Genomic DNA, 18,081 nt, shown 5'->3' with positions numbered 1-18,081 from the left:
GTGCTTATTGTATTCATTCTGATATTATTACCAGCCTTGGGTGCTGTGGCTGCCCGAATACAATAATTCGGCAGTGGAGATTCCTCCAAGCATGTGGTTTAGCTCATATAGGGGAATCGATTGACTCGAGGCTGAAGTAGCGAACATGAAGTGTGTATGGTTGCTTCATTGTAGTCTCTGATGGTGGCAAACTATCACAATGCACTTGGTGTAACTATGTGGCACTTGACTTTATGGAGCCGTTAGCAGCTTTTTTTTTTTTTTTTTTTTTTTTTTTATTGATGGCAGGAATGTAATTTGGGAATGTTGCCATATCAACTGAATCTTGCGAAGTGTGAATTGTAATGATAGATTCATTTGTGCAATACTGAGCTTTCAGAAGAGCTGTAAACATACAGTGAAAGTCACATAAGTTGCCAAGTTTGATGTTAAATAGTTGATATCAGATTTGGCAATAGGCATATTCCATGAACAGCAAGAAGGGACACACAATTATTCATAGTAACCAATCAGAATTTACTTTACGGAAACCAGGCCAGTACAAGATGGCATCTTGTTAATACTGCATTTTTCTCCTTACAAGGGGTTATTTACCAAGCCATACTGTGATACGTAGTTTAAAGTAATGCCCCATACACACCATCAGATTTTCTGCTGATTTTTTCCCTTCAGTTTACCAAAACCATGTAGTACAAGGGCCTGCCTGATTGCATACAAATTGAAACTCCTAAGGTTTGACCTCATATTATATGGTTTTGGTAAATCTGAAGGAAAAACTCAGCAGAAAAACTGATAATGTGTATGGGGCTTTAGACAAATTAGAAATCAAGGTTTCAATGGGTACCCAGTAATCCTAAGTATGTACAGATCTGAAATCTCACAATATATAGTTAACAGGGGAAAAGTCCATCTATGGCCAGTATTAAACTCCCTGAGGTGGAGTTTGAATTTAGGCAAATGCCTACACACTGCTATAGCGTTAAAGATTAGATTTTAGCTTCATCAAATACCTGTTTTTAGGTGGATCAACGTCCTCCATGTGGAAGTTCTCATTTGCAACAATTTCATGTGCCAGCATTAGGTTTGACAGATTTCTTGTGGTTGACATAATTTCATCAAGCGTCGCTGTCTTTGGTGGACTTGCTATAAACAAACAGTACAAACAATGTTTCCAAAATGGCGACAAATAAATGAGTTTTCTTAGGAAAATTAGAGTTTAAAGTAACACTTAAAAAAATAAAAATAAAAAATAAAAACACACACTAGAAAAAAAAACTGCTAAAAAAGGTATAAAGAAATAGCATGTAGACACCTGTAGGTTCCTGCATATACCTCCTGCAGCTTAAATTTCCCCCCTGTGCCAGAATGCTGGGCTGTTCTACCAGTCACATTCCTATCGGCCAATAAAACCAGGAGAATGGCCCAGCATTTGGAGCAGAAGAAGCAATGAAACCATACTTTATACTTTGGGGTTTTTCTTTTTATGTGCTAGACCACAGGGGTGTAGAAACTCTCTAAACAAAGAGCCAGTTTATGTTCCTTCGGACTGTAGTAAGAGCAGGAAATGCCCCAGCATCAGTGGTAGTAGACCATGTCTTAGGCTTGGGGGTAAAAATTACATAGCACTCGTGGTCAGTAGATGGAGGAATAGTGCCCCATCATTGGCATTAGTGGGAGCACATATGCCTCATCATTGAGGTCAGTGGAAAGAATAGTGCCCCATCATTGGTGTCCACAGAAGAAATAGTGCTCGATCATTGGTGTCCATGGAAAAAATAGTGCCCCAATGTTGGTGTCAGTGGAAGGAATGGTGCCTCATCATTGGTGATCATGGAATAATTAGTTCCTCATATCAGTGGGAGTAACAGTGTCCCAAGTGCCAGATAAAAGGTAAGCAAAGGGTCACATCCAGCCCGTGGCTGTAATTTAGAGACCAATGTGCTATTCCATTAGGGGCCTAGGCTTTAGGGCGCTCAGAAGCAGCATTTTTTATTCATTGTGAACAAAAGGCACTTTCTTATTTAGAATAATGATCTGTTTTGCTAATGACATATGCACCATTGATTCACAAGAAATATTAAAAGTTTAATGATCGTTTCACTTTAAATGCTTATAGTGGCAAATTAGTCAAGACACAATAAGGCTGCCTGGGCATGTCCAACATAATAAGAATCAGTTGCTGTGGCTACAGTAAACTATTCACACTGTTAGAATGCTTATTAGGAACATTCACATTCCCCTGAAACGGATACACAGGAAGCTTCCATACCTATGAATATCAAATTGTCATACCAAGGCTATGATTGGCTAATGACAAAACGACTGCAGCCCAATAGGCACTTACACACAGGGGAAGCATGCTTGCTTGAAGAATCGCTGGTAAAACTATCCCGAGGAGAATCGCTGTCACTAGATGAACAGGCCATGCTCTCAGAGAGGCGAGATGTGTCCGAATCACTTAGGTGGTCCTCATTTCCAAAGGCTTTTTCATCACTGTATGGCATTTTAGTTGCTGTAAACAAAGAAGTCCAGCATATGAATGGCCTCAATAGGGAAGAAAGCTCAGGTTAAAAATACTACAGTAAAGCCAGTCATTGAAAGGACAATGGCCAGACAAAGATCCCAAGGTCTACTGCAATGAAGAGCCAATAAACTCCAAAGTGTGGCTGAAAGATGCCTTCATGTTGAATTATTTCCCAAAATGCAGAACTGAAATTGTATGTGGCTAGCGTCAGGTAACATGAGGTGTAAATATGTGAACTATGCCTGTTCAGAATAAAAAGAGTAAATGTCATTGCCTTGCAATTATTTAGAGAACAAACAAATTCAGCATCTTATGTTTTATCCCACAATAGATTTCCCTTTATGGTGAGGGATCACCCATAAAATGTTACACAAGGTGTGGGAGGGGGATGGCTACGCCCCTCTGATCCATGTTTACTGCCTACATTGATGTGCATTTGCCGAGTGTAATTAGGGTACACCCTGCAGGATAGAGTACCTAATGTAATTGGGGTGCAATCCTGAAAAATACTTATTGGAGTGTAACTTATAGCTAATGGGGGGGGGGTTTGGAGTTTTAGAGTATAATTGGGGTGCATCTTGCAAAGGGTAGGGGGGGGAGTTGCAGAGTGTACTTGGGGTGCAGTCTGCAGAGTGTAATTGTGGAGGGGGGTGCATCCTGCAGAGTGCAATTGGAGTTCATCATTGTAGAGTACTTAGTACGATTGGGGTGCATCCTGCAGAGTGTTGCATGTAATTTGAGGGGGGGTGATGGGTGCAATCTGAAGACTGCGGAGTTTAATTTGAAGGTGGGGGTGGAGTAAGAGTGCTTTTGGGGTGAATCCTGCAGAGTGCTGAGTGTAATTAGGGGTGCATCCTACAGAGTAATGAGCTGAATCCAGATCAATAGAAGTGCTTACATTTGGTGCTCTGCAGTTATCACCACTGAATGTAAATACAGAAAGTACTCTGATCAAGAATTACCTATCATTTCCTTATTAATACTCAAAGATAACCAAAGATTTACCCTGTATCCTGGTTCATAGCCTATTCCTGAACTGTACAAATGTGCACTAGAAAGTGTATGTATCTGTCAGAGACATGAAAGATGTTTCCACTACCTGATCATTTCCTGCCAAACATCTTTTGCCTATGGGTGGGTACCCTTCAAGAGGAAGACGAATGTAGCAGCACAGCAATGGTACATTTAGCATGTACTCAATGCAAAACACTTTTCACAGTTCAGAGATCAAACAGTTTGCCTGGGTTCACATTTTTGCGATGTAGACACCAAGTGAATCGGCATAGGCATAGGCATAGATTTTGCCTTGCATCTACACCAAAAATGTTTACCCCCGAACCTGCATTGCATCGCATGGCTGTTCACACCCATGCGATGCAATTCTGACAATCGGATCTGTGTGTTGCGATTCGTTTCAGGGTGTTGCTAAGATAACATTGACACCCGCAGCAGATCGCATGGACTGCAATGCGGTGTGGGAACTTCATATGATTTGCTGCATTTCCTGCATCGCATAAGTGTTAACCAGGGCTTTGAGAGAAATCAACCTGGGAAAAATTGAAGAGTGCAAAATCTGGTGCAGCTGTGCATGGTAGTTAGACTTTAAGAGCCGGTTCACACAGGAGCGACTCAGATCAGACTTCAGGTCGCCCCTAGTCGCCTCAGGTCGGACAACATTAAAAAATCAATGTAAGTGAATGAGAGCCGTCTTAATGCACGCTACTGAAGTCGCTCCGACTTCAGAAAAGGTTCCTGTACTACTTCAATCCGACTTGTAGGCGACTGGTACCCATTGATTTCAATGGAGGTCGCCTCCAAGTCGGATCTCCGTCTATACGGAGGCGACTTTCACAGAATTATCAGCTCTCAAGAGGGAACTCCACGCCAAGTTTATGAAAAAAAAACGGCGTGGGGGTCCCCCCCAGATCCATAACAGACCCTTATCCAAGCATGCTACCTGGCCGGCCAGGAAAGGGGGGTGGGGACGAGCGAGCGCCTCCCCACCCCAAAGCACCTTGTCCCCATGTTGATGAGGACAAGGGCCTCTTCCCGACAACTCTGGCCGTTGGTTGTCGGGGTCTGCGGGCGGGGGGCTTATCGGAATCCGGGAGCCCCCTTTAATAAGGGGGCCCCCAGATACCGGCCCCCCACCCTATGTGAATGAGTATGGGGTACAATGTACCCTTACCCATTCACCTGTGAAAAAAATAAAAAAATAAAATAAAATGTAAAAACACACACACACACACACACACACACACAAGGGTTAAAATAGTTTATTGCACAGCTCCGGGGGTCTTCTCGCCGGACTCCTCCACGATCTTCTGCTAGCTCTTTTACTAGCGGAGGAGCCCGACTTTCTTCTTCGCCACCGCCCTCTTCTTCCGACTTCGGGGGTCCTGTCCCCCTCTTCGGTTCTTCTTGCCGGGCCACCGCGCCTTCTTCTAGCTCTTTTACAAGCGGTGGCCCGGTCTTCTGTCGCCATGGGGACAAGGTGCTTTGGGGTGGGGGGGGCCGCACGGCCCCTCCCTTCCCAAAAGGCACCCCCCCATGTTGAGGGCACGCGGCCTGGTACGGCTCAGGAGGGGGGGGGGCGCTCACTCGTCCCCACCCGCTTTCCTGGCCGGCCGGGTAGTGTGCTCGGATAAGGGTCTGGTATGGATCTGGGGGTCCCCCCGCTGTATTTTTCGGCGTAGGGGGTTCCCCTTAGAATCCATACCAGACCTAAGGGCCTGGTATGCTCTCGGAGGGGGAACCCATGCCATTTTTTTTTTTTTGATGTGGAGTTCCCCCTTCAGAGCTCATTCTCTGATTGGCCACGGCAAAAGTCGCCTGGCCTGGGGTGACTTAAAGTCGTGTTGTAAGTCGCCCCAAGCCGTGTTCAAGTCGTGTCCAAGTTGCCTCCAAAAGTCGTGTTGAAAGTCGTGTTGAAAGTCGTGTCGCCCCTGTGTGAACCGGCTCTAACTTCAGCTTGGTCAATGAAGTTTTGAAAAAAAAAAAAACCCCAAAAAAAACTGGAAATTGATTGGCTTCTGTGCAGAGCTGCACCAGATTTTACACTTCCCAGTTTTAGTAAAATTAAGCCCTTGTGACATTATGTTTTACACCCCCCCCCAAAAAAAAAGAAAGTATATACATATACACACACACACACACACACACACACACACACACACAGTATAGATCTATCACACCAGAAGCCATGCGCTCAGCATTACCACCTGTATAACCAGGCCCTTGACCTTGTCTCCTACATCCCAGCCTCAATCTTATCATGTACATTTAACCAAACCCCCCCCATTTTTGATAGTGTAGGGAAGGATTAGACTCTCTGTCATGTTTTTATTGCAGTTTCTGTCCCTACTAGGGATCATTTGTCTTGGTGGCAATTGTCACCAGAGCCAAATGTAAGAAATAAAATCCAACAGTTGTCACTGCAACAGGAAGAGATGGGATATTCGTTTCAGTGACTATTAAGAGGGCTTGCCTTCACTTTGAAGGCCTTTTGTCTCCCTTCCTGTTGTGTCTTTTTGTCAGAAAGTGAAGAAATATAAAGAAGGAAAAACTGACAAGGTTTAAACCATTCCTTAATCTGTCCAAAAGTAGTTTTTTAGATATACTGAAAACTAGACCACTAATCCCTGACTCCAATACTAAACTAACCCTTAGACACAGTTCACACAGGGGCGTCGCGTTAGGCGATTTAGCCTCCTGACAAGTCACGCTCCATCAGGAGCAACTCAAGCCGCTCCGACTCCGAAAAAGGTTCCTGTACTACTTTGGGGCGACTTCAAAAGCAGCTTGCATTGACTTCTATACAGAAATCATTTTACAAGCCGCGCTATACGGGCGGCTTCAGAGTCGGGCGACTTTGAAGCCGCCCCTGTATGAACCGGCACTAAAGCTAGACATACACTTTAAGTTTGCGGTCATTCAGCTTGCAGTCTAAACAAGACTGAAATAAAGAGTCCCCTCCATCCATGCTAAACAGTGTTGAAGGCAGAATCTCCACTGCTTGTCTGAATAGTGACTACATCTGATTGGACGAAGTCACAGTTTAGCCAAGAATTGTCCACCTCCCTCATGCCCCGTACACACAATCCGAATATCATACGACCGTTTTCGGTTAATAATCGCAAGTAGAAATTGAATAGCTAAATAAAGTCACAAAAAATTTTGTACGATAGAAAAAAAATTAAAAAATAATCGGAAGCGATGTCATGTGTTGTAATGCATTTGTATTGTATTTTCGGACGACAACTATACTGACTAAACAAAAATCGTATGAGGAAAATTTCCGTGCATGTCCGATCGAATAATATCGGATGAACGGTTGTGATCGACTGTCGAAAGTAGTGTACACACGATCCGAAAATCAAATGATCCTTCCTCGTACGATCTTCGCATCGTTTGTACGGGCCATCAGTCAGAGCAAAAGCTTATCTGAGCTGTTGCGTTTGCCTGGTGTTCCCTGGGACCAATGTCAATACTCATATTTGTAGTGTGATAGATCCCTAACAGATGTCTGTGAAGGATCTTTTTTGACTCAGGTCATGAAGGGGTTGTTTTTCTTAGCCCTAGTCCACACTGCCGCGACTTGAGAGTTCAAAGTTGCATGACAAGTCACTCCCCATTAACGGCAATGGCACCGGTCTAATCGATGCAACTAAAGCTGCTCTGACTTAGAAAAAGTTTCCTGCACTACTTTTGGTGCGACTTCAACATGACTTGCATTGACTTCTGTTAAAGAAGTCGTATACAAGCCACGATGAAGTCGTGCATGGCAAAAATTGAAATAACACTCCTAAAGCCACATCCGTATCAACTTGGATTGGAAGAGAGAAAGGGTAAAGGGCCACAGGGCCCTAATTCGGACAATGATATAGTACAAAAATATATTTTATTAACACTAATGCCGGCCATACACGGTTCGAATTTCGAAAGAATTTGCTTTAGAAAATCGTATCTAAGAATTTTTGTATGAATTTCGCACCATTAGTCGTGTGGAAATGTTGGAATTTTTTTTAAAAACAAACAATTGTCTAATCAATGATGGGAGAATCGTGTGAGAAATGTAATAAGGAAAGAAAATTTACGGAGAGAAAAGAAGATTCCCGGCCACGAAAATTCTTTTCTGTAGCAACATGATGTGAAATTGAAGACTTGGTCTGCCAAATTTCTGATTTTTGAAAAGAAAATTTGTTTGAAATTTGACCATGTATGGCCTGCATAAGTCATAGTAAACAAGTCAAGTAAAAAAGAATTTAAAACATATGATAGGCATATGATATTAATGAGTATCTAGTGTAAACAAGAGAGATGACACCAAATAGACAGCAGTGAGCCCTTGTGCGTCAAGTCGCGCAGGCATGTCGGATTTAAAGTTGCAGCAGTGTGAACCAGGGCTAAAATTGGAGTGTGCAAAATCCGGTGCAGCTGTGCATAGAAACCAAACAGCTTCCAGGTTTTATTCTACATTCACAACAGAGGCGGCTTTGAAATCAGCTGAACTCGCACACATTTCAAACCCGCATTTCATTGCGAGTTCGGGGGTCGATTTGAGAGACACCTGTGCGTGCTCATGCACAGATGTCTATTGAAATCGCCCCCGAAGTCGCCAAAAGTAGTGCAGGAACTACTTTTTGTCAGTTGGTGCGGCGTTGCACCGATTCAAGCGGTGCCATTGCTTGCAATAGGCTCTGATTTGGCATGCGATTTGAAATGTGAAATTGGCCCGATGTGAACGGGAGCTTATTGTCAAAGCTTAATTGAACAAGCTGAAGTTGGAAGCAGATTGGCTACCATGCACAGCTGCACCAGATTTTGCACTCTGCAGTTTTAGTACATCGACCCCTGTATGTCTAGTAAGCGTTAGTCACATTTAAAGCGGAACGTCAGTCGTTTTTTTCAACTTTCCATCTATTAAATCTTCTGCCCTTGTGTTAACTTTGGATAGTAAAACATTTTTTCTGACAGTAAATACCTTATCCACTTAACTGTTTTTAACTTGTAAACAACAAATCTCAGAAAGAGGCTCGGTCCTTAAAGTGGAGTTCCACCCAAAAATGGAACTTCCACCTTTTGGAATCCCCCCCTGGTGTCCTGCTAGCAGCATCTTTGGAGCGGGGTATGAGCAGTGTGTAGAACGCTCCTCCACTGCTCCTGCCCATTGTAATCAATGGGCAGCGTGGCTATACCGCCGGCAAAATAGCTGGCCGTAGCAGCGCTTTGCAGGTGGTTTTAACCTTTTCTCAGCTGCTAGCAGGGGGGTAAAAGCTCCCCGCTAGTGGCCGCCCCAGTGTGAAAAAGGCCTTAAAATGGTTGCAGCCAGAGTCAGTGGAGGGAGACTTTGGCAGCATATTTGGCAATTACAGAATCACAGTATATATAAAATAATATGCAAAGTGGTTGGAGGGAAGCTTCAGAACGGCAAATATGTTTTTATCACAAATCATGTGTTAAGAACTGCAGTTCCTTTTTAACGGGACTTGTTCTGTAATGTTGAAGTTGTTTTGTAGCTTGTGCAACCCAATGAAGAAGGGGCTTGCTAAGCTTTGAAATGTCTTCAACATTACAGAAGCAGTCCAGTTGAAAGTGAATAACTACAAGATATTCCTAATGGATTTGTTTTATAAACCTGATTTAACATAGTTGTAATTTTCATTAATACAGACAAACGATAGGCTTCTCATCTGTATATAGTTAGCACATAGAAGCTCTACAGCAGGACTAATCCTGCTCTGGATCCTACTCGGTGGTGTAGTCTCTCTCTCTGAGCTGTAAGGTGATAGTGCTCAGACACCAGCTGGTAAACAGCAGCACTGCCCCATAGGAGACGATCACTTTGTTCGGACCTTACAAGGCAAAGCTTTACAGGATATCAGGATCTGCCAGACGTCAGTAAACATCTACAGTAAACCATATACACAGGTGGTGCATCAGCTACAGTGCAGATAGGAGTTGCTGAGTTTAAATGAACAGGCTCCCAAATTGCTGGGTGTTGTAGTCCACATCTATCAAGAGTAGGCATGCTCTATTATGGAGAGACGGAGCCCATGTTCATTAAAAGGGGTGCGTGCACACCAGGTGTGTTGGGACTGCGTAGCGCAGCATTCAAAACCTTTTTTTACTATCAACCCAGTTCACACCACTGTGATGCGATGGTGTGTGCTGAACTAAAAATACACACACACACACATTTTTATTTTTTATTTTTTTAAAGCACAGTATGATGCGATGCGATGCAACTGACTACATCACACCATGATGATGTTGATAGTACAGAATGAAACACCACTCAATATTAAATTTGGGGGCTCCCTTTCCAAAGCATCAGCACTGCCGCCTTCTGATCAATAGGGATGAGCTCCGGCATATTTCGATCAGCCCACGTGCAGAGCCCGCCAGGAAGCCGGCACTGCGCTAATCACAGCATGTGAGACATTTCCCGATCTCTGCAACCACGCATCGGGACCATGTCTCACTGCCTGTGATTAGCGCAGCACAGTGCTGACTTCCTGCCAGGCTCTGCGAACATGCCGGAGCCTATCCCTACTCATCACACACCAGTGGCGGAGATCCAAGGCCATACATTATACAATTTTCCTTTTAGGATTTACCAAAATCATATACAATACTACGTCAAAGCTAAACACTTTCAATTTGTATGCAATAAGGCAGACCCTTGCACTACATAATTGAAGGTGAATCTAAAGGAAAGCGAACAAGAAAATTGTATAATGTATGGCCAGCTTAAAGCGGTGTTCTGCCCCCCAAAAAAGAAGAAAAAATTGAAAAGCCAGCAGCTACACATACTGAAGCTGCTGACTTTTGACAATAGGACACTTACCGGTGGAGTCCAGTGATGTCGGCACCGCAACTGATGTTTGAATCAGTTGTCAGTTGCTGTCGTTGCCATTGTGGGTAAGGGTACCTGGCAGTGTAGTCTTATGGCTTCACGACAGGAACCCTACTACGCATGGGCGAGACCCCACTCCTCTCTTCTACCGGCCCAGTGACAGGGAGGAGGAGGAAGCCCCGCGGTGATGTCACGGGGCGCGGCCCGGGCCCCCAGAAGTGGAAACAGGATACCTGTCAAAAACAGGTATCCTGTCCCCGCTCCCCCCCAGAGGTGCCAACTGTGGCACCTGAGGGAGAGAGGAGACAAATGAGTGGATGTTCCACTTTTGGATGGAACTCCGCTTTAATGCAGCTGGTGTGAAAAGGCCCCAGGTGCTCATGCAAACATGCGTCAAAAAACACTGATATCTATGCACGATCTTGCTGGCAAAAAGCTCCTGTGCAAAAAACAAAAAACCATGTAATAGTCTGTAAAGTGCTTCTGTTCACACATGGAATAGTCTTTTTCTGTTCCTCTACCCCTGTTTTAAATCCCACTACATACATGCATTTACGTGCATAGATTACATAGATATACTAACAGCAGATGCAGAAGTTTCTACTCTGATTTAATGCAAATCGTATAATATTGGCGTGTTCAGATATGTAAAAGAGAGGAAAAAAAAAAAAAAAAAAAGAAGGGGAAACCTTATTCTGTACAGATCGGAACTCAAAATTTTTATGCCCATGTGCATGAGCCCTAAGGCCCCATGTACACAAACATCTAGAACAGCCTTTCTTAACCTTATCAACAGGGATGAGCTCAGGCGTCGTCGCATGGTCCATGTGCAGAGCCCGCCAGGAAGTCGATGCAGCGCTGTGCTAATCACAGGCAGTGAGACATTGCCTGATCTCTGCAGCCGTGCATCGGGGCAATGTCTCTCTGCCTGTGATCAGCGCAGCGCTGAATTCCTGGCGGGCTCTGCATGTGCACCGTGCGAACACGCCTGAGCTTATACTTGCTTATCAACACAGAAGAACCCCTGAAATAACTTTCTGGTCTCAGAGAACCCCAACTAAAAATGACTAAGGGGTTGATTTACTAAAGGCAAATCCACTTTGCACTAAAAAAGTGCACTTGGAAGCGCAGTCACTTTAGATCCGAGGGGAAGATCTGAAATGAGGGGAAGCTCCTTTTATTTTTTCCATTCAATCATGTACAAGCAAAAAATGCTGTTTTTTATTTTCCTTGCATGTCCCCCTCAGATCTACAGCGATTGCACTTCCAAGTGAACTTGCCTTTAGTAAATAAACCCCCATATCTACAACTCATGATACATTAGCATGATGATCAGTGGCAAGAATGCTCCTTACGCTAATCCAACAAACGGTCACAGGAACCCATGTTTGGGAACCACTGCCCCCTCAACCACCCAACTATTTCACAGGAGATGGATGACTCACTCCCCCTCAAGATCCTGACCTGACATCGCAAACTAGGAGTAAACCCCAGCAGTGGGAAATCCCCGTGAACCAATCCCAACACCTCTGGTGGAGTAAAGATGGAAAAGCTGAGGTACATCGCTAAGTAATGGTCAAGGCATGAACCACAGTTCCCCGCTAGAACTGACGCAACACAGAGAAACCCAAACTTGGTAGGGCAAAAAGGGGGGGGGGGGCACAATGGCTACAACATTCCAACAATAAGCAGCATAATACTCATACACTATCTCACAAAAGTGATTACACCCCTCACATTTTTGTATAATAGATAGATAGATATCTTTTCTTGTGACAGTACTGAAGAAATTACAATTTGCTACAATGTAATCTAGCGTGTGTACAGCTTGTATAACAGTGTAAATTTGCTGTTCCCTCACAATAAATACAACACACAGCCATTAATGTCTAAATCGCTGGCAACAAAAGTGAGTACACCTCTAAGTGAAAATGTCCAAATTGGGCCAAAAGTGTCAATATTTTGTGTGGACACCATTATTTTCCAGCACTGCCTTAGACCTCTTGGGCATGGAGTTCACCAGAGCTTCACAGGTTGCCACTGGAGTCCTCTTCCACTCCTCCATGACGACATTACAGAGCTGGTGGATGTAAGAGACTAGGGATGAGCTCACGCGTGTTCGCATGGAACACATGCAGAGCCCGCCAGGAAGTCGGCGCAGCTCTGCGCTAATCACAGGCAGTGAGACATTGCCCCAATGTGCAGCTGCAGAGATCAGGCAATGTCTCACTGCCTGTGATTAGCGCAGCGCTGACTTCCTGGCGAGCTCTGCACGTGTTCTATGTGAACACGCCTGAGCTCATCCCTATTAGAGACCTTGTGCTCCTCCACCTTTCGTTTGAGGATGTCCCACAGATGCTCAATAGGGTTTAACTCTGGAGACATGTTTGGCCAGTCCATCACCTTTACCCTCAGCTTCTTTAGCAAGGCAGCGGTCGTCTTGGGAGGTGTGTTTGGGGTCGTTATGTTGGAATACTGCCCTGTGGCCCAGTCTCTGAAGGGAAGGGGGGATCATGCTCTTCTTCAGTATGTCACAGTACATGTTGGCATTCATGGTTCCCTTAATGAACTGTAGCTCCCCAGTGTCGGCAGCACTCATGCGGTCCCAGACAAATGACACTCCCACCACCATGCTTGACTGTAGGTAGGATACTGTTGTCTTTGTACTCCTTATCTGGTTGCCGCCACACACGCTTGACACCATCTGAACCAAATAAGTTTATCTTGGTCTCATCAGATCACAGGACATGGTTCCAGTAATCCATGTCCTTAGTCTACTTGTCTTCAGCAAACGGTTTGCAGGTTTTCTGGGACGACAGCCATGCAGACCAATTTGATGCAGTGTGTGCCGTATGGTCTGAGCACTGACAGGCTGACCCCCCCCCACCCCTTCAACTTCTGCATGAATGCTGGCAGCACTCATACATCTATTTCCCAAAGACAACGTCTGGATATGACGCTGAACACGTGTACTCAACCTCTTGGGTCCACCATAGTGTGGCGTGTTCTGAGTGAACCTGCCTGTTATACCACAGTATGGTCTTGGCCACCATGCTGCAGCTCATTTTCAGGGTCTTGGCAATCTTCTTATAGCCTAGGCCATCTTTATGTAGAGCAATAATTCTTTTTTTTCAGACCCTCAGAGAGTTCTTTGCCATGAGGTGCCATGTCGAACTTGCTGTTACCAGTATGAGAGAGTGAGAGCGATAACACCAAATGTAACACACCTGCTCCCCATTTATACCCGAAACCTTGTAAACACTAATGAGTCACATGACACCGGGGAGGGAAAATGGCTAATTGGGCCCAATTTGGACATTTTAACTTAGGGGTGTACTCACTATTGTTGCCAGTGGTTTAGACATTAATGGCTGCGCGTTGAGTTATTGTGAGGGGACAGCAAATGTACACTGTTATACAAGCTGTACACACACTACTTTACATTGTAGCAAAGTGTCATTTCTTCAGTGTTGGCACATGAAAAGATATAATAAAATATTTACAAAAATGTGAGGGGTGTACTCACTTTTGTGAGATACTGTATATCAAACTGTGCCTACATATCCTATACAGAGCAGCAAAGAAACCATGAGGCGGATCATTAACCTATAGTAAATCTAACTAGAAGTCCACAATAGTATGATCAGTGTGCACAAAGACCTGCTGCTGCAATAAGCCAGTGGGGAACTTACCTGAGAAGCAGAAATTGTTCATTGCTCGAGGAACCCCATAGCAACCTCTAGAACCCTGGTTGAGAAAACCTGATCTAGAAGCTGCAAAGTCCTCTGGTGCTAATTGCCAGCTGCTGTTTACAGTCTTCTATTCAACAGAAGTGGCCATTAACAGATGCCTTGTGCATCAGAGATTAGCCACGTGTAAGCACACAGCGTTATTGCCCCAAGGGGTGCAACACTTTGATGCTTGGAGGGAAAAGGGACATATGGGGGTAAATGCTAATACCACAAAGGAGCACACCACTTTGATGTTTGGGGGAAAAGGGACACATGGGGGTAAATGCTGATGCCCCAAAGCAGCACACCACTTTAATGTTTGGGGGAAAAGGGACACAGAGGGTAAATTCTGATGCTCCAAAGGGGCACATCACTTTGATGTTTGGGGGAAAAGGGACATATGGGGATAAATGCTGATGCCCCAAAGGTGCACACAACTTTAATGTTTGGGGGAAAAGGAACACATGTCGGTAAATGCTGATGCCCCAAAGGGGCGCACCACTTTGATGTTTGGGGGAAAAGGGACACATGGCATAAATGCTGATGCCCCAAAAGGGGAGCATCACTTTGATGTTTGGAGGGGGGGGGAAGGGACACATGGGGGGGTAAATGCTGATGCCCCAAAGGCTCACACCACTTTGATGTTGGGGGGGTGAGAGACACATGGGGGTAAATGCTGATGCCCCAAAGGGGCACACCACTTTGATGTTTGGGGGAAAAGGGACACATGGGGGTAAATGCTGATGCCCCAAAGGGGTGCACCACTTTGATGTGGGGGGGAGAGAGAGACACATGGGGTAAATGCTGATGCCCCAAAGGGGTGCACCACTTTGATGTGGGGGGGAGAGAGAGAGACACATGGGGTAAATGCTGATGCCCCAAAGGGGTGCACCACTTTGATGTGGGGGGGGAGAGAGAGAGACACATGGGGTAAATGCTGATGCCCCAAAGGGGTGCACCACTTTGATGTTGGGGGGGAGAGAGACACATGGGGGTAAATGCTGATGCCCCAAAGGGGTGCACCACTTTGATGTTGAGGGGAGGGACATATGGGGGGTAAATGCTGATGCAGGCGCCCTCAGCGATTACCAGAGTACAGCTCGGTACAACTACCCACTTGTATGGGAGGCTGTATGTGGCACCTGCAGCTATCTGGGGCAGCGCCAGCGATTTTGCACTGGAGGACTTTGCAGCCTCTAGATATCCACATGCACAAGTCCTTCTGTTTGGTTATTTTTATATACCTTCTAATAAAGTAACACAGTTGGAATGATGACTGGTATTAGAGATGAGGGCTTTCTTACCTTTGTGTTAAGCAGCTGATGGAGAAGCACACAGCGGTCAGGTAGGTACTGATGTCAGGCTGCAGGTAGGTGATCAGATGGTATCTGGGAAGGTTCTGTTGTACTGTCAGTCTTGCTGTGTGTAGAATGCCCTGTGATCACTGTACGGTGTACACAGCTCAGGCTTTCTCTAATGTTTTTGTTCAGCTCCAGCTGATCTCTGGGGGAGGGGAGGAGGGGTGGACTGTACCAAGTGAAGCACATGGGCAATAATAAGAGAACAGACCTCTGTAAGCACACCCTGGCACTACCACACATCGGGCCACATTTTGCTGTCACTTGTATACACAGATCATGACTTTGTACCTCAAACAACGAGCTAAACTGTGAGCGGACTAGAAACTAACAGAGATCGCGCACAATGGTACGGCCCGAGCCGTACGTCACTTATTTACGGAAGTAATCTTCCATTGAAGGCAAGCCCCTCCCCCTCCGAAGGCTGTTGCTGGGAGAAAAGCTCGATAATAGACGCGTGGACACGCCCCTCTCCAGCATTAACCCTAATGAGAGAGCGGAGCTGGATTCCCAATGAGCGGCTCGTGGATTGTATGGCTCAGGGAGGGTTAATGGAGAGAGGGGCGGGGCATAGAGAATAGCAGTTGTACAATGACAAAAGGAGGAGAGAACACAGAGGTCATTGCCCGGGGACGTGTATAGAGAGCGGGCTGCACCGCGGGAAGGGCACACGTAGGGCCAACTGACGCATCCTCACTACATTCTTCTACACCAGGGGTCTCAAACTGGCAGCCCAACTACAAGTCCCATCATGCCTCTGCCTATGGGAGCCATGCTTGTTACTGTCAGCCTTGCAAAGCCTCATGGGACTTGTAGTTCTGGGACCCCCTGTTCTATACTGTTTGGAACTTCCACTGTCATTTCCATTCTTTTTACATCACTAAACTCAGTTTTTTTTTAAATAAAACAATTCCGTTTGTATGTATTGTATTCTTAACCACTTCAATACTGGGCACTTTCACCCCCCCCCCTGATAATGCATGAGGGGTCACTTTATGCACTTCAAATAAAGTTGACCAAAAAAAAGAAAGAAGCGGGGTCTGATGCCCTAAAATGCAGATCACACTGCCACCTGCTGCACTTCACTGCAACTTAGGGTTGCCACCTGTCCGGGATTCGCCTGGATAGTTCAGGTTTGGAATCATGTGTCAGAATTTCAGACCGCCTGAAACCTGGATGAGAAATGCTGACTGCCAAGGGGTGAATGAGCTCACCATCCATCCCTGTCTGTGACTGAATCTCCCCCCTTCTCTCTCCTGCCTCTGAGTCAGTACACTAAGATAAATCAGGGTTCTCAGAGCACCCCTTACATCAGAGTTCTCCTTTACACCAGAGGCCACAGTGTTTCCCCTCACATCAGAGTTCCCCTTTACACCAGAGGCCATAGTGTTTCCCCTCACATCAGAGTCTTCTCCATACATCAGGGTTCCCAGAGTTCTCCCTTACATCAGAGTCTCTTTCCCCCGCCCCCTTACAGTATAAGGGAACTCTGCGGATTCAGATGTAAAAGGGGAACTCTGCTTATTCAGATGTAAAAGGGGAACTCTGCGGATTCAGATGTAAAAAGGGAACTCTGCTTATTCAGATGTAAAAGGGGAACTCTGCGGATTTATATGTAAAAGGGTGTGGGTCCTGGGGGACATGTATCAATAAAAAAATAAAAAAAGGTTTGTGAAAAACTTAATTTTTAAATGAGTGTAGCTGACATAACCCTCGATGGGGCAGCCTTGACTTTAGGGCTTACCGTTTACCTCCGTTTGGCTGGTTCTTCCACGTTTAGGGGTTCCCAGGATTAGTACCCAACAACTTTGGACGCTGACACCATAAAAGTCCTTTAGAAAGGTTTTTATTTGCAGGGGTAACATCCAACAAACACAGTCTCATATTGGAACAGAGGGCAAGGGTGAAGAAACTCAGGCACCTTGAACTGCTAATCATCATAAGGTCTCTAATACAACCCAGAGAGTAGCCACTCGCAGCTGGGCGCTTCAAGGCTGAACAAATTAGCCAGAGATTATGGCAGTCAGCACTTTGATCCGGAACTTACAAAGTCTCTGACTTTGAATAAAGCTTGCAACTGAAAGTGAACAGGAACCTTTCGTCAGTACCTGGAACGTTCTCTGTTTCCTTGGCAGTACTGGAAAAGCGTGGATTTCCTAGTGTCCTTGACAACCCAGCAACCAGGCACTTCTTGGGATGCCAGCTTGTTGGCCCTCCTCCGAAGAGTCCTCCCCCGATCGCTTACACGGGCTGCGGTGCCTCTCCAAGTTAAGAGCACATCTGGACACCTTGAATCCTCCTTCAGTTACTGCGCCTTAGACCAGCCGATTCCAAGACTCGGTAACAGATGGATCCTTACCCCAGACCAGGCGGGTCTAATGGGGCTAGTCAAACTGACCATGTTGCGGGGCGGCACACGCTCCCGTGACCGGGACCCCTCGCCGGGCTACCCCGGTCCAGATCCAGGAACAGGCAGCTATGGCCTCACGAACGAACCCTGAACACGTGACCTCAACATCTTAAGTACCCTTCCCCAGACTCCTCAGTGGGGCCCAGCGCACCCACTGATTGGCTCCGGGGAACGCGGATACCTAAAGCGTCCAACCAGGC

The 18,081-nt window shown here is 45.6% G+C and overlaps 1 protein-coding gene across 2 annotated transcripts in view; it reads right to left on the bottom strand.

Annotated features, from left to right (window-relative positions):
• The window catches only part of TCP11L2 (t-complex 11 like 2), a 39,919-nt gene extending 24,296 nt beyond the window's left edge, over window positions 1-15,623 (bottom strand). Inside the window, exons 1-3 of one of the 2 annotated variants that reach the window (XM_077472311.1) lie at window positions 15,418-15,623; window positions 2,345-2,512; window positions 1,011-1,143 (exon numbers count right to left, since the gene is read on the bottom strand). In XM_077472311.1, coding sequence (XP_077328437.1) covers window positions 1,011-1,143; window positions 2,345-2,504 — 293 coding nt within the window. In that variant the 5' untranslated portion in view covers window positions 2,505-2,512; window positions 15,418-15,623. The remainder of the gene's footprint in view (window positions 1-1,010; window positions 1,144-2,344; window positions 2,513-15,417) is intronic. The other variant, XM_077472312.1, reaches the window with a different exon arrangement.
• Between the last annotated feature and the right edge of the window lie 2,458 nt (window positions 15,624-18,081).

Source organism: Lithobates pipiens, unplaced genomic scaffold (genome assembly GCF_037356315.1).
Source record: "Lithobates pipiens isolate NorthernLeopardFrog02 unplaced genomic scaffold, aLitPip1_a1.2 Scaffold_8, whole genome shotgun sequence".
NCBI lineage: Eukaryota > Metazoa > Chordata > Amphibia > Anura > Ranidae > Lithobates > Lithobates pipiens.
Note: the sequence above shows the minus strand (reverse complement) of the source record. Positions and strands in the feature narration are given on the sequence as shown.